This window comes from Crocuta crocuta, unplaced genomic scaffold, assembly GCF_008692635.1.
Source record: "Crocuta crocuta isolate KB4526 unplaced genomic scaffold, BGI_CrCroc_1.0 scaffold299, whole genome shotgun sequence".
NCBI classification, from domain to species: domain Eukaryota; kingdom Metazoa; phylum Chordata; class Mammalia; order Carnivora; family Hyaenidae; genus Crocuta; species Crocuta crocuta.
This window is the reverse complement of record NW_027532747.1, coordinates 13,010,238-13,027,079: the sequence shown is the minus strand read 5'-3', so window position 1 is coordinate 13,027,079 and position 16,842 is coordinate 13,010,238. Positions and strand designations below refer to the sequence as shown.

The 16,842-nt window shown below is 38.5% G+C and overlaps 1 protein-coding gene across 4 annotated transcripts in view; it reads left to right on the top strand.

The window, feature by feature from the left end:
* Window positions 1–16,150, top strand: part of SPATA7 (spermatogenesis associated 7) — a 38,320-nt gene extending 22,170 nt beyond the window's left edge. For 2 of the 4 annotated variants that reach the window (XM_077780932.1, XM_077780930.1), the window contains 8 exons: window positions 925–1,058; window positions 5,787–6,256; window positions 7,361–7,427; window positions 9,921–10,036; window positions 11,358–11,411; window positions 12,021–12,098; window positions 15,218–15,275; window positions 15,533–16,150. In XM_077780932.1, coding sequence (XP_077637058.1) covers window positions 925–1,058; window positions 5,787–6,256; window positions 7,361–7,427; window positions 9,921–10,036; window positions 11,358–11,411; window positions 12,021–12,098; window positions 15,218–15,275; window positions 15,533–16,117 — 1,562 coding nt within the window. In that variant the 3' untranslated portion in view covers window positions 16,118–16,150. Of the gene's footprint in view, window positions 1–906; window positions 1,059–5,786; window positions 6,257–7,360; window positions 7,428–9,920; window positions 10,037–11,357; window positions 11,412–12,020; window positions 12,099–15,217; window positions 15,276–15,532 lie in introns of all 4 variants that reach the window. The other 2 variants (XM_077780931.1, XM_077780929.1) reach the window with 1 other exon arrangement.
* Window positions 16,151–16,842: the final 692 nt, after the last annotated feature.

Below are 16,842 nucleotides of genomic sequence, written 5' to 3'. Positions count from 1 at the left end.
TTGAAAATAATGTTATTTTTTAAGTCCTATAAAACTTAAATTTGTATGTGATGGTATCGACTATAATATTGCACTTGACTGAGTCTATGGATCAATTCAGACTCTGCATTTAGTAATGACTGCGTCTCAGACAACACATCAAGCATTTCTAACCTTCATATCTCTGTGAATATCAACTAGGAATCGCTTTCTTGAGCTCTTAGGCTTAGCCAAGAGCTGAGATGTCACATCTTGCTTATGCTCTTTATTTATTTTTTTTATTTTTTTATTTTTTTAATTTTTTTTTAATGTTTTATTTATTTCTAGGAGAGAGAGAGACAGCGTGAGCAGGGGAGGGTCAGAGAGCGAGGGAGTCGCAGACTGAAACAGGCTCCAGGCTCTGAGCTGGCAGTCAGCACAGAGCCCGCCGCGGGGCTCCAACCCACGAACCGCGAGATCATGAGCTAAGCGAAAGTCGGATGCTTAACCGACTAAGCCACCCAGGCGCCCCTTGCTTATGCTCTTTAAATAGTTAATGCAGGGGCGCCCAGGGGCTCAGTCAGTTAAGCAGCTGACTCTTGATTTCGCCTCAGTTCCTGATCTTGGACTTGTGAGAGCAAGCCCTGCATTGGGCTTCACGCTGAGCCTGGAGCCTGCTTAGGATTCTCTCTCTACCTCTCTCTGCCCCTTCCCCACTTGCTTACACACACACCTGCTCTCTCTCTCAAAATAAATAAATAAACATTTTAAAAAAATTGTGCACTTAAAGTTTCTGTAAATTAAGTATGTTTGTTTATACAGAAAGGTATATGGATTTTTATTACATATCTATAGTGTAAACATTTTTTAGCAGAAAAAAAAAGTGCCCTTAATTTGTCTTCCACGACCAAGACCTTAATTTTTCTATTTTGTTCTGTATTTTCAAAGACTTGTTTTCCCCCTCAGATGTAGACCAACAACGAAGAGAGAAACTCAAAAAGGAATTGGCACGATGTGAAAGGGAGTTGAAACTAAATAAAACAGCGATGCAGGCCAACTCTAAAAATCACTCCAAGTCATTATTTAACACTCTACAAAAGGTAAGATAGTCTTGTCACCTTTTAAAAGCAGATGTTTCCAAGGTACTTCATCAGTGGGACAACTGGACTTTGTGGCAGCATGTTTACCATGTGTCAGAATCAGTAAACCTTTCCTGTGAAGAGCCGATAGTAAATATTTTAGGCTGTTCAGGCCACAGTCTCTCATGACTCTTGGGCCATCAGCTAGCAGCCACAGACAGTATATACATGAACAGGCAGAGCTGTGTTCCAGGAGCACTTCACTGGAAAGCAGGAGTCCAGGGGCGCCTGGGTGGCTCGTTCAGTTGAGTGTGTGACGTCGTCTCAGGTCATGATCTCGACATGCACGCATTTGAGCCCCACGTTGGGCTCTCTGCTGTTAGCACAGAGCCCACTTTGGATCCTACTGTCTCCCTCCCTCTGTGCCCTTCCCCCTGCTCTCTTGCACTTGCTCTCTATCTCTCTCTCTCTTAAAAATAAATAAACATTAAAAAAGAAGAAAAGGAAGACAGTAGGTCAGTGATGCTTGGGTGGCTCAGTTGGTTAAGCACCCAACTCTTGATTTCAGCTTAGTCACGATCTCACAGTTTGTGGGATCAAGCCCCATGTTGGGCTCTGTGCTGACAGTGTGCCGACTTGGGATTCTCCCTTCTCCGCCTCATTCTCTCTCTCAAAATAAATAAACATTAAAAAAAGAAAATGTAGACCAGATCTGGCCTGCAGGCTATAGTTTACTGACCCCTGCTATTTGTGATACTCTTTAACATCTGATTGAGGATTTATTTTTCCTTTCTCTTGAATGGATGTTAATTTTATCAAATGCTTTTTCTGCATTTTTTGAAAAGGTGGTATCATTTTTCTTTTAAATCTGTTTATGTAGTGAATTACAGTCAATTTTCTAATGTTATAACTTTGCATTCCTAGTATAAACACAGCCTTGGTATGGTGCAATACCTTTTTTATACGTTGTTGGATACATTTGCTAATACTTTGCTTGGGATTTTAGCATTTACCTCCGTTATCGATACTGTCCTATAATTTTCCTTCTTCCCTACTCTGTGTCTATGTGCTATTTCCTCTTTTTCCATGCTCTAGAATAATTTAGATGAATTTAGAATTATTTATTCTTTGAATTTCATGAGACTCAACATTATAATTATCTGAGTGACTAGAGTTTTCTTTTTGAAAAGATTTTTGACCACTAATTCAATGTTTTGAATCATTATAGAACTATTTTTTAATGTTTATGTCAGAAGTTGTCCATTTCATCTAAATTTTCCAATTTTTGGCATAGAGTTATTTAAATATAATCTCTTAATCTCTCCTGAGTATGTATTATTTCCCTCTTTTATTCCTTGTGTTGTTTGTGCCTTTATTTTTTCTTTGATTTTTCTCACCAGAGTTGTCATTTTTTAAAGTCTTTAAAAAGCAAGTATTTTTTACTTAATTAATCTTCTCTGTTGTATTTTGTTTTCTATTTTATTATTGTCTGTTCTTATCTTTTCCCATTTGGTTTTCTTTGGATGTATTTTGCATTACTTTTCCTACTTTTGCTTAGCTTATTCTCATCCTCTCTTTTGGTACAAGCATATTTAAGGTTTTAATTTTCCTCCACATGCTGCTTTTAACCCAAGAGTCATTTAGAAGGATTTCTTAATATCTATGTGTATTTTTTCCCTAGTTTTTCTCTTTGTTCCAATTTCTAGCCTAATCATATTGTGGTCAGGGAATGTCTATATGATACCCATTTCTTGAAATTTGTTGAGAAATTTGTTTTATGTCCCAGAAGGGAGACACATTGTTTAAAACAAACTGTGTCATTATATGTTTACTTTTTTTTTTCTGAGAGAGAGAGAGAGAGACAGCATGAGCAGGGGAGGATCAGAGAGAGAGGGAGACACAGAATCTGAAACAGAGTCCAGGCTCTGAGCTAGCTGTGAGCACAGAGTCTGACACAGGGCTCAAACCCACGAACCATGAGATCGTGACCTGAGCTGAAGTTGGCCACCCAACCACTGAGCCACCCAGTCACCCCTGTCATTATGTGTTTAAAAAGAAAATATATTCTATAGTTGTTGTATGCAGTATTTAATATACTGTGTATTCATTAGATTAAACTTTTATATATTCAAGTCTTACTGATTTTTTGTCGTGTCAGTCTATCATTTATTAAGAGAAATATTCTACCTGATTATATATTTAGTTATTTCTCTAAAATTAGTACCACCAATTTTTGTTTTATAGATTTTATCCTATACATACAGACTTAGAGATTCTCTAAACTTAGAGAATTGATTCCTCGACTGTTTTAAAATCTGACAATTGCAAAATCTTTGTATATAATTTCTTCTGACGTCCCTGAAAAAGATTTAGTACTCAGTTGTTCTGTGATTGTAAAAGTTGGGTACGTGTTCTTGACATGAGAACATGATGAGTGTATAAACTGGGCAATGATTGTCACTTTACATAAGTTCTTAGATCACAGCAACAGTTCACAACCAATCACGCTGAACTGTAAAGCTGACATAAGAAACGAAAGTGGTCAGATTACCACCAGAATTTTTGTTCTATGCACATATAATTGATAAACCCTTTTCTGATTTTAGAACTTTACACTTAACTGTTATTCAGATTTTGGTGAATCTACCAGTGTGATACATTTCCTGTGAAATTATATCCATCCAAGCTTTCCGATATTCGTAGCTACGGGAAACTGTTATATAATCTCAAAAAAGCAGATTGGTCCAATTGATTTCATACTGTGTCCTGCCGGTTTCCAAGGAAAGAAAAAGAATGCAAGGTCGAAATTATGATACCTAAAAACAGAGGAGTTTTGTGCCTTCAGTCAGTTCGAAAGCAGTTTTTCCAGCCCATTTGAGACAGATGAGAGTATATTTCTACCTTTAAAGACTTTCTTTGGGGGGTGCCTGGGTGGCTTAGTCACTTGAGTGTCCAACCCTTGATTTTAGCTCAGGTCATGATCCCAGGGTTGTGGGATCGAGCCCTGGCGTATCAGGCTCCATGCTGAGTGTGGAACCTGCTTAGAATTCATTCCCTCTCTCTCTCTCTCTACCCCCTCTCTCCCACTCTCCTTCCCTCCCTTTGCCACCTCCTTCTCTCTCTCTCTATCTCTCCCTCTACCCCTCCCTTCTGCTTGTGTACACACTCTCTAAAATTAAAAAAAAAAGTATTTGAAGACTTTCTTTGGTGTTCCATTTTGTTTATTAAATAATCATTACTGATAAGAGTTTTTTTTGCAGGCAGTCTAATACTTTATGCATTTCTTCCTGCTCTGATCTCAGCTTGTACTGTTCCTTAAGCATAAATAATTCCTGTGATTATTATTTAGTAGCCCTGTAGGATTTTTCAGATCGTACTTAGATATTTTTCCCAGGAGCCAAACTCCTCTGGTATATAAGCTCTGAGTCTGGTTTGGGAGCACTTTTTAATATATTGAAATTATTAAAAAAGGACCTTAGTGAGTCAAAATTTAATGCCAAAATATTTCCTTGCTTTGAGTAGTTTTGCCTTGTATGAGATCGGGTTAGAAAGCACTTGGAAAGGAAACAGGTGATTTCATCTGTTTTAGGCTTTAGTTAACACTATTCAGCTATCTGCAGTTACCTAACTTAGATGAATCAGAACTTAGGTAAGCTGACTGGTTCACCATCAGGAAAAGAGTTAAAATCAGTTTAAAATTCCTCATGGTATAAAAGAATCTAAAATATGGGACTACCTGTCTGTTTCAGTTAGTAGAGCATGTAACTCTTGGTCTTGGGGTCATGAGTTCAAGCACCACTTTGGGTGTAGAGTTGGTTTTTTTTAATCTGAAATATATAATTTTCAATTGAGTCTTTATAATAGATAATATGATGTAATTGTGAAGAGCATAAACTCAGCATAGGTTCAAATCAGTGAGACCCTCATGGCCTCATTTTCTTCATCTCTGAAATTAAAGTAGTATTTGTATTGCTACTCAGAAGTTGATGTGAGGATTACATGGGTTGTGCGTGTAAATTAATTAGAACTATACCTTACACATAGTAAGCATAGTAACCTACTAACGGCAGTGATAGAAGTTCTTCATTGTTCTCTTTTATTCTCCTCGGAGGCAAGAACAGTACGTTACACACAGGAGGCACTCAGCTATTCGCTTACTCGGCTTATTCATCTTTCTCTTGTTTTTCTCCCTGGACACCCTGTAGAAACAGTTCTTCCAAAATTAAACCAAAAAGAAATGGAGCAGAACAAAACGCCTTCCCTTTCAGCTTTCCTCCCTCACGAGGAGATGTTGAGGGAAGTTCCTTTTCATTTCTTCAAAGCCTCCAAGCCGGAGGCGCTGTCAGCCCTGGAGATGGCTGGAAAGACACGATGGGAAGCGGATGCTGCTACCAGCAGTGGTTGAGAAGGGGATTGGTGCTCACAGCTGGTTTGGAAACTTTCAGATAAAAATGAGATCAACCTATAGATCTTAGTATACAAGTTCAAGACCAGATATAGGTAGATGTGAATTTTTTTTTTTTTAGTTTCAGAAAGAAAAATGATTGGTATTACTTATGTTTAGAATCGTATTTTTACATATTAATAATTCAAAACCTTGAATAGAAGTTCATATAAATGCTGACACCTTCAGAAATATATAATTCTCTAGACCGCCTAAGGCAACCATTTTCGGGTGTATAATCTGGAGATCCCCAATTATGTGAATTTGTAACCCTAATTGATGACTCTCAAACCAAACGTTCTTAGCCTTCAGGAGAACCACAAGATGAAGCTGTGTTCATCGGAGAAGTGAATGGATTTCCATCCTTTACAAGGTCACCAGTAACTTCTTCAGAGAGACTGCAGCTAAATCTTCCTAAATCTGATAAAGTCCTCACAAATGGTACTGAGAACTCCAGCTCCTCCTTGTTCAACGGGGCCTGCACCCGCTCTGGGCCTAGGAAACCAGGCTCTGGGACCTCATACGGCAGAGGGCGCCGGGGCACGTTCCCAAATACCCATCGGTTTCAGTTAGTTATTTCCAAAGCATCCAGCGGGGACCTTTTGGATAAACACTCTGAACTCTTTTCCAACAGACATTTGCCATTCACTCCACGCACTTTAAAAACAGAAGCAAAATCTTTCCTGTCACATTATCGATACTATACACCTGCCAAAAGAAGAAAGGAGTTTACAGATCAGCAGACAGAAGCTGAAACCCAGACTGATTTAAGCAGGTACGGCCCATTACAGCCAACAGTAAGTCCTTCGGGGTGTGGTAGAAATTAAATAATAATCTTCCTTATCTTATGTCATGTACCTAACGTACCCGACTTAAGGTCTGGTGCCCTTTTGATTGGGATGACATTAATGTCTTTTCCTTTTGCATGTGTCACTAGAACCACCCACGTAATGGTTGAAAAGCAGCTATGAAACTTCTCTAGCTCCTTACAAACAGGAATGTTACGGCATTTAATTTACTGTTTTAAACATGATATGTGCTTTTAAATATACTTTCGGAGAATCCTTAAAATATGTCACCGGGTAGCATTTGTGCATATATGCCTATTGATTCATGTTAAAAATGAAGCAAAACAGTGGGCTATTGAGGGAAAAACACAGCTGTTTCTCTGACTCTCCCTGGGCTCCCTTCCTTGCAAATATTCAACCCCACTCTTACATAGCAACAACTCCCCAGGAATAATTCAGGCAGCTGGGGTAATTTCTGGAAATTACATATGTTTTGCCTCAATAATGTTTTCATCTGTGATAGTGCCTGGCATATAATGAATAATCAATAAAAGTTTGCCAAATGATTGAAGAAACAAATCTTGTAAAGTATTTAGCGTTAGCTGATCTGTGATTATTTTTCCCGGTTTTATATAAACGACTATTTATCTGATCCTAAGTATTAGTCATTCTTAGAAAGCAAAAAACAATTTAGGACTAGTATTCTTTTCTTTAGGTACAGATAAGAGGTACAGTAATATCAGATGGGTCTGCATACATTTAATCCCAAGAATTAAGGAGTGGAGAGGAATGAAGGAACCAGCCTGTCAGATCCTTTTCTGATTGTATTTATGACAGCTTTGGAGGATAATAATTCCCAGGTCACTAGGCCCATTCAGTCGAGCTGAAACCTAGCTGCTGTTGAAGAAAAGGAAAAGGAAGCCGTGCGATCCAAACCATATTTATTTCCTGATTATATAATCATAAATTACACATTTTATAAGAATAGATGGATTTCATCTCTTAGTCTGAGAGTTTTTAAGAAGGTAAACTTGTTATCATGGTGTTTATATTTTGAAAGCTTGACAATTATTCCTTTTAAAATATTACAGCTTTAAATCTGATTTTGAGCCAGTTGAGACCAAGAACTTCACAGATTCAGAAAAGAACATAAAGCAGGTAATAAAAATGAGATCTCTTTGTGTGCCGCATTGGAATTATAGCTGCTTTAACTTAACAGGCTATGTATAGCTATTTGGACTTGAAGAATCTCTCGGTGACACTTCTTGCATGTGATGCAGCCAGCACAGAGAAGGACTGCCTATTTACAAATGGCCATCACTCCTTTTCAGTGGCTGGATGGAGCCTTCCCAGTCTGGGAAGTCATTGTTGTTAGCATCTTTTCTAGATAGTTGACTGGCCCACTAGATAGAGGAGTGGATGAATAAAATACCTTAAATGTTGCTAACGATGCAGACTTGAATCACTAAAGGAGCCAAAAAAGCTATATAGAAGTTATTTTAGTTTCTGTGCCTGTATTTTTCTTTTTGAAGAATTGCCACTGATTATATTATTAGAAATCATACATCTTATATGAATAGATGGATATCATCCCCTTACATTTGCTTTTACTTTTTTCTAGACCGTAGGCTCTGTTTCATAGTGTTTATGTTTTGAGTGTTCAGCAATCATTTACTTTATTTAAGCATATTTATTTATTTTGAGAGAGAAAAAGCAAACACAAGCTGAGGAGGGGCAGGGAGGGAAGGAGAGAGAGAGAATCCCAAGTAGGCTCTCCATTGTCAGCACAGAGCCCAACATAGGGCTTGAACCCATGAACCGCAAGACCACGACCTGTGCCGAAATCAAGAGTCCTACACTTTACCAACTGAGCCACCCAGGTGACCCAGCAGTCATTTCTTTTAAAATATTACAGCTTTAAGTCTGATTTTCACATAAACTGATTATTTTTATTTTGGGGATGTTAATCATACACTTGTGTCCTAATTTAAATTTATTGTTTGCAAAAATGGTTTGTCCATTAAAATGTCAAACACAGATTCAAAGATAAGAGAATAAAATATAGGGATGCCTGGGTGGCTCAGTTGGTTAAGCATCCAAGTTCAGCTCAGGTCATGATCTCACAGTTCTTGAGTTTGAGCCCTGCATCAGGCTCTGCACTGACAGTGCGGAGCCTGCTTGGGATTCTCTCTCTCTCTCTCAAAATAAATAAATGAACTTAAAAAAAAAAAGACAATAAAATATAATCACATGAAACTTCCATCCTCGCTTCTGAATATGAATTATAGGTTTCCATGTCAGCCATTAATACCTGTTTGACATGGGCCCTGCCACTCAGAGCCCATGGACAAATCCATTATCCTTTGAGAGCTGAGTTTTGCCTCAAGAGGAACTGTACTTAGCATGCAGGATCATTGGAAGGAATGATTGATACAGGTAAAAGTGCCCCGCCTGAGAACGGGTCAGTGGAGGATGACTATGACTAGCTTGAGATTTAGGAAGAGAGTTAGCTGTTAGTAACTAAATAAATTAAAGCAGTCCATTTCATGACATTGTGCCCCAAATGCTTATCCATAGCTGGTAAGAAAATGGGGTGTCCCGTTACTCCATGGTCCCTGCCACCAGCAGTCTCCTTGGAGGTAAGAAGTATGAACTACAGTAGACCGAGTTTTAACAGCTCTGTACATAAATTAGCTCCGTAAAGATAAATCTAATATTGCAAGTAAATGCTGCCACAGTATACAACATGTAGTAAGTATTCTATAAAAATAAGCTGCCATTAATTACTTTTGTTTGCTAGTGTTATTGACTGTACCACCAGAATTACCACTACTTCTCCATATTGGATATATGGGCATTTGAAACAGATGAGCTGTTTGAATTTGTTATAATGGGATATTTGTTCTCAGGTTTACTGAAAACTTGCAAATTTGCTTCATTTTCTCTTTATATGTTTATTGGTTGGTGGTAATTCCTTAACAGATTTAAAATATCCCTCATTAAGACTCTCAAATACAGAGAACAAATTGAGGGTAGATGGAGGGAGGTGGGGATGGGCTAAAAGGGTGATGGCATTAAGGAGGGCACTTGTGATGAGCACTGGGCGTTATATGTAAGTGGTGCATCATTCTTCTGAAATCATTATTACACTATATGTTAACTAACTTGGATTTAAATAAAATTTAAAAATTAAAAAAATATATCCCTCATTAAAATATAAGAAATAAGCAGCTGTCTTACCTTACTTTAAATAAACTTAAGAAGTCTTAATTGGGTAGAAAATGTATTCTAAAAACATCCTTTAATATATCAGACACTTTTATCTACTGAATATCTCCACTTTGTTTTCTTGACTTTTTTTTTTTTAAGTTGATTTTGAGAAAGAGAGAGCGTGAGCATGAGCAGGGGAGGGGCAGAGAGGGAGAAAGAGAATCCCAAGCAGGCTCCACTCTGTCAGCACAGAGCCTGACATGGGGCTCAATCCCATGAACCATGAGATCGTGACCTGAGCTGAAGTCAAGTCAGACGCTTAACTGACTGAGCCACCCAGGCCCCCCGCCTTGACTTTTTTGAAGTTTGTTGTTTTGCTTTATTTCTGCTTTCATAATGTATTTTTGAAGCAAAATAAAGACTGATTCTTCTCATTCCCAGGCATCTAATTGTATGACATATGATACCAAAGGAAAAATAACTCCCTTACCCTTACAAGGGCATGAGTTGCAATGGGATGAGATTAAAGATGGAACTCTTCAGTGTTCGTCACCAAGGTAAACAACAGAAGTCATTACAACTGTCTACTTAACCGCATTCCTGTGTAACAGACTTAGAATATTTGCAACAGAAGTTCTATTTTAATTACGTGAACTCTAATCTATTTTGGTGTTATACAACTCAGTAGCAGTGTTAGTTTTACTAAGGAAATTTTACATAGTAGGTGCTCAGTAAAAGTCTAGATGAATTTCACTGTGCTCATTCATTAATAAAGAAAGGGGGACACTGGCCCCTGCTATTCATACGAAAAAGGATTTTTTTCCTCAAGACAAATCCTCTAGCAATGATGCTAACCAGCTTACATGGCAGAAATACTACTGAAGAACCTCACAATCTGAGGATTCATAATTCATGATTGCGAATATTCACCAGATGCTAGTTTTCTCTGTCAGTGCTGAGTATTGGGCACGGTTTTGCACACTACCCATCATATTTAGTAATTATGGAATTCTGCACCTAAACAAAAATGATGGCTTAGCAAAAATGCCTTCGATAGTTTCAGCTGTCAAATGTATTTCCGGTGTGAGATTATATATGAGATGAAGAAGGTGGAAATGAAAAACAGGGCTAGAGATAAGAAGGGGGCGAGAGTGAGGTGTCATGTAGCAGACGGGAGGGCAAGCACTTGTGACCCCTCAGGCCCTTCCTCGGGAGATGGTGCCTGCTAAGGCTGTGGGCAGCTCACTGCTGACCTTTGTGATGCTTCGGGATTCGTAAGATTCGTAAGCTGACTCTGAAGCCTCTGCAGCGAACATAAGGAATGCCCTAAAGAAAGGAATATTGTCTTTTCTAGTAGTTTCTATCTAAAAGAAGTAAAGCAAAATATTATAATTGAGCATACCTGAATAAAAAGCTTGGAAGTAACTAATGATGATATAACTAAATAATGACAAAATTTAGTATAATGACCAGGTTAAAAAACAGTTTTTCATAGAGAAATATCTGTGTTTGGCATTATTTACATGTTAACTATAGTCACAGTAAAATTATATATTCTAGATAAGTGCTGTAATCCAGTTTCGAAAAGGATGTGAATTTGTAGTTCAGAAACCTAGTCCAAAATATCGCTGCTTCTGACAAGCAGCGTCACCTTAGCAAGTTACCCAACTTTTCTTCCCCTGGTGAGCTCATCCATCAGTGGGAAGACAGCATCTGCCCCAAATACCACACAGGGCTGTTCTGAACATCAGATCAGGTCATGGATATGAAAGCACTTTAAAAATTCTACAGTCTGTTATTACTAATATATAATATTATTGAATGCTTTTTGCACGCCAATCATTGTTTTGTTCAAATATTGTAATTTTCTCTTTCCAGGGCAGTATGTCAGTATTCTTTGCAGTTTCCTTCAGAGAGAAAAATGCACTCTGAGTAAGATCTTTTTGACCTCTACATTTTGCTTAGTGGAAATCAGGAATTAAGAATCATGGGGCGCCTGGGAAGCTCAGTCAGTTAAGCGACCTACTCTTGGTTTTGGCTCAAGTCATGACCTCCCAGTTAATGGGATCAAGCCCCACATCGGGCTCTGGGCTGAGGCTCAGTGCAGAGCCTGCTTGGGATTCTTTCTCTCTGTGCTCCTCCCCCACTTTCCACGTCTCAGTCTCTCTCAAAATAGATAAACAAACAAACAGTCACACAAACCATTATTAAATGTGTCAGGACTGAACACTAATTTCTCTTACAACTCGCTCTCTCTCTCTCTTTGCACCTCCCCTGCTTGTACTATGTCTCTCAAAAATGAATAAATAAACATTAAAAAAAATATAGGGTCCCCTGGGTGACTCATTCGGTTAAGCATCTGACTTTGGCTCAGNGAAAAGATAGACATAGTTTATTTTTTAATATTCCTCTCAGTAATATGAGATAGCGGTACATCTGTCATAGCAGAGATAGATGTTTCTAATTAGGTACTCCTATTTCCTGTAGTTTTCAGAGTAAGTAAGAAATAATTTTCTGCTGTGTACTGCTTTGCCTTCACAGTGAGGAAGAACTCCTGTATCTGAGTTTCATTGAAGATGTAACAGATGAAATTCTGAAACTTGGTTTATTTTCAAACAGGTTAGATTTTTTTAATTACGGTGGTCGAACAGTACATTAAATACTTCTCCTTATGATGTAAATTTTTTAAATTTAGTTCCACATACAGGAAATGAAAAATTACATGCTTATATATTATGCTTTCTTGGGGGACATAATCTTACAACTTATAGCAAATTGTAAAGAATGTTTAATTCACACTATATGAGGCAAGTTCACAGGCTGGGAGCTACAGGAAAGAACAGAGGTTTTACTCATTTAAATACTGTTATATCTCTTAGATGCAGAGAACAACTTGGTGCTTGCCAGGGATGGGGGTGGGCAGGATAGGTAAAGGTGGCCAAAAGGTACAACTCCCAGTTATAATAACATAAATACATGGTGGAGATGTAATATGTGTACAGGGTGGTGGGCATAGTTAATAGTACTGTGTTGCATATTTGAAAGCTGCTGAGAGAGTAGGTCTTAAAAGTTCTCATCACAAGAAGAAAATTCTGTAACTGTGTGGTGATGGATGTTAATTAGACTTACTTGGGTGATCATTTTATGATATATACAAATATTGAGTCATTATGTTGTGCACCTGACAGCAGTATAATGTATATCAGCTATACTTTAATTTAAAAAATCTATCATAAAAAAAGGAAAAGAAGAAAAATGATATCCATATTTGAAAGATGTAAAACTGTCTTTATTCACAGACAACATTGTATTTATGTAAAACTCCCAGAGAGTTTACAAAAAAACAAAACTTACTATTATAGCTTTTAGTTATAATAGACTAGTGAACTGAATTTTTCCTTATTATTTGCAAAGATCCATTATCTCATTTTACTACTTGAAACTTGTCACAAGAATCAAAGGCAAGCATTTTTGTTACAACTATTATTAGTAAAGTGGAGACAAATTAAAGGCTAGGTTTAACCACTGTAAGTGAAATGGAAAGTTTGCAAAACCAGATTAGATAGTGCACATCTGCAGGAAACTGTGGGGTCCTGAATCAGCTTGAACATTTATTTATGTAAAGTTCACTGGGCAGTGAGGCCCACTTTATGTTACACATCTTAGACCTCCACCATGTGTACATGCTTTCTCTGTTGTACTATGTCAAGTACAACATTTCTAATGAATTATTTCTATTCTTATGTGAAACTTTTCTTTTAATTAAAGCAAACATTTGTATTATTGCTATAAAGGGATACACCAAAAGGACCTAAGTTTTTAGTAATAATTCTATTTACTTCTTTCATTTAAAAAATGGTTAAGGGGCGCCCAGGAGGCTCAGCGGTTAAGCATCAGACTCTTCAGCTCAGGTCCTGGGATCTGGTGGTTCATGGGAGCGAGCCCTGTGTTAGGCTCCATGCTGTCAGCACAGGATTCTCTCTCTGCTCCTCCTGCCACTCACACGCACTCTGTCTCTCTCAAAACAAATAAATAAACTTAAAAAATTATTAAAGTGGTTAAAAATGTTTTTATGGGGGCTGCCTGGGTGGCTTAGTCGGTTGAGTGTCCAACTCTTGATCTCAGCTCAGGTCATGATCTAGTGATTTGTGGGGCCGAGCCCCTCTATGGGAGGGATTCTCTCTCTCCCTCCCTCTCTCTGTCTGCCTCTCCCCCACTTGCACTCATTCTTTCTCTCAAAATAAATAAACTTTAAAAAAATGAAGTGAGGGGTACCTGGGTGGCTCAGTCGGTTAAGCGTCCGACTTCTGCTCAGGTCATGATCTCAAGGTTTGTGAGTTCAAGCCCTGCCTCGGACTCTGTGCTGACAGCTCAGAGCCTGGAGCCTATTTCGGATTCTGTGTCTCATTCTCTCTCTGCCCCTCCCCCACTTGTGCTCTGTCCTGTCTTTCAAAAATAAATAAATGTAAAAAAAGTTTTAAATTAAAAAGTAAAGTGAATTTACTGATACAGAAGGTTGTTCAAAATATATAGTTGATTAGAAAAAACAAAATTGTGGGGCACCTAGGTGGCTCAGTCGGTTAGGCATCTGACTTCGGCTCAGGTCATGATCTCACGGTCTTTGGGTTCGAGCCAAACAGCTCTGACAGCTCAGAGCCTGGAGCCTGCTTCCGATTCTTTGTCTCCCTCTCTCTGCCCCTCCCCTGCTCATGCTCTGCCTCTCTCTTGCTTTCTCAAAAATAAATATTTTTTTAAAAAATTTTTTTAAAGAAAAAAAAAAGAAAAAACAAAGTTGATACCCAAACAGTATGTATTTGTAAAACATAGAATATGGATTCTTTGGGTTTTTTTTAAATGGCTAAGTAATTCAGAACTACTGAATCTAAGATTAGCTAACTTCGTTGATAATATAACATGGTAACAAATGAGTTATTTTTCAGCAAAGGCATAGATACATTCATATGATAGCAAGACAAGTGTGGTGTAGTTGCAAGAATTTCTCTGAAGCCAGACACATCTGGGTTAAATTCTTGTGATGGCTTTTGACCTTAGGGGAGAGGAAATCATCATAGATTATTTTCTCATCTTTAAAATGATCTTTACATACCTTTCTCCCAAGATTGGTCATGATTACTGGTATATCACACACATATGATTATGTGTGTAGTACAAATGTCTAGCCCTTGGTGGTACTTAATAAGTGATAGCTTTTAGGTTATTATGTGAATTTACCATCAGTGGAATTTTTCTCAAGTTTAACTTAGGAAGCATTATAAAATAATTCTTTATGAGAGAATTTTCTTTAGGGTTTGGTTTGGGGAGTTTGTGTATGTGAGAGAGAAAGGGAAGGAGAGGCTCTTGGTGTTTTTATGTGTGTCTGTGTACGTGTGTGTGCGTGTGTGTGAGTGCGAGAGAAGAGAGAAAGCTTTTTGGTGTGTGGCAGGGGCAGAGAGAAGGGAACTGTTGGATCTCATTCAAAGTATTTTATTCACAGAAATCTAAATGGTACGTAATGTTTCGGAAGCAATGGCATCTGTAGTACAACGTAAAAGCCATATTAGCTCCCAAATTGGAGAACTTGACAGAACAGGGAAGGATTAGTGTTTAGGTTTGGAAACAAAAAGGATAATCTAAAAAAATATTTTCCAACCTTTAGTAGTTTTGTTATTGTGTGACCATTTTGTATTTGGTTGATTTTCTGATTTTGAGACATTAACATTTCTATTTATCATTTTTAGGTTTTTAGAACGACTATTTGAGCGACATATAAAACAAAATAAACATCATTTGGAGGAGGTTTGTCTTTCTTCAGACATTCATTAGAAAAATTATAATTGGGAAAAAATTGTAAAGTTTCTCCGTAGCCTCAAAGAATGCATTAAAAACAAGAGCAGTTTTATTCCCTTGTACCTTTTGTGTGCATGGTGGGGCGGTTAGGGTGGGGGAGTGTGGGTAAAATAAGTATTAATCCTGTTGAGAGTAACAGCACTGCACACAAAAGTCACTCCACGTGACTAGCTTAATTAACGTGATTATTCTTGTCTTAATCCTAGGAAAAAATGCGCCACCTGCTGCGTGTCCTGAAGGTGGACTTGGGCTGCACATCCAAGGAAAACTTAGCAAAGCTGGATGACATCGATATACTGAATCTACTGGACTTTGAACAGGCTGAGGATTCAGAAGAAAGTAATTGTAAAAGTAAACATGATGTCACAATTCAACAGGAACGTCAACAATACCAAAAAGCTTTGGATATGTTACTGTCCCTACCAAAGGAGGAGAACGAGGGACTCTCTTCACCGAATGAATTTTTCCTGCCTGTCTACAAATCCAAGTATTCAGAAGGGGTTATAATTCAGCAAGTGAGTGATGAAACAGATCCCGGGCCTTCAGTTTCAGATGAAAAAAATCCGAGTGTTTCAGACAGTTTAACAGACCAAGAAACCTCTGTGAATGTCATTGAAGGTGACAGTGACACTGAAAAGGTAGAGACCTCGAATGAATTATGTTGTCTGAGCACAGAGCTCTCCCCGTCTCTGCAGCTTCACGGTGTCCAAGGTGACAACAGTTGTGACATGGAAGGACCAATTCTTAAAATCATGGAAATGAGCATTGAGGACTGCCCTTTGGATGTTTGATCTTCATTAATAAATATCCCAAATGGCCAATAATCCAATATTTCTTTTCTTCCATTTTTTTCTTTTATAAAGATTTCTGTATTTGCTTTCTGTGCTCTGTAATAAATTACCATAAATTTAGCAGCTTAAAACTACACACATGTATTATTTATCCCACAATTTCTATGGATCAAGAGTCTACACAATTAAGACGGGGCTGCTTTGGGACTCTCAAGGCTACAATCCAGCAGTCAGTTGGTCCTGTGGGCTAATTTGGAGGCTTGATCAGGACGAGAATCTGCTTCAAACTCCTTTCCGTTGTTGACAGAATTCCTCTCCCTGTGGCTGCAGCTCTGAGGGCTTCACTCCTTCGCTGGCCTTTGGCCATCGGTTGCCCTCAGCTTCTAGAGGCTGCCCACCATTCCCTCCCACTCGGCGCCCCCTGCAGGCAGCTCACGACATGGCTGCTTGCTGGTGAGAGAGAGAGAGTCCCATGTGACCACGCCATCACAGGAATGACCTTCCAACATTACGGAGAAGCAAGTCATAGGTGCTGCCCACACAGGCGGGGGGCAGATATACCAGATGAGAGGTGAGAACGACTGGGTCTCCCTAGGAAGTGTTGGCCACAGTTTCTGAAGTTGCTTTTCAGGGGAACGTGTTTCACCCAGACCTGAGTGATTTTGTATGCGACGGGAAATGGTTGATGATCTGGCACAGATCTTGAAACATTAAGCCCGGTCTAT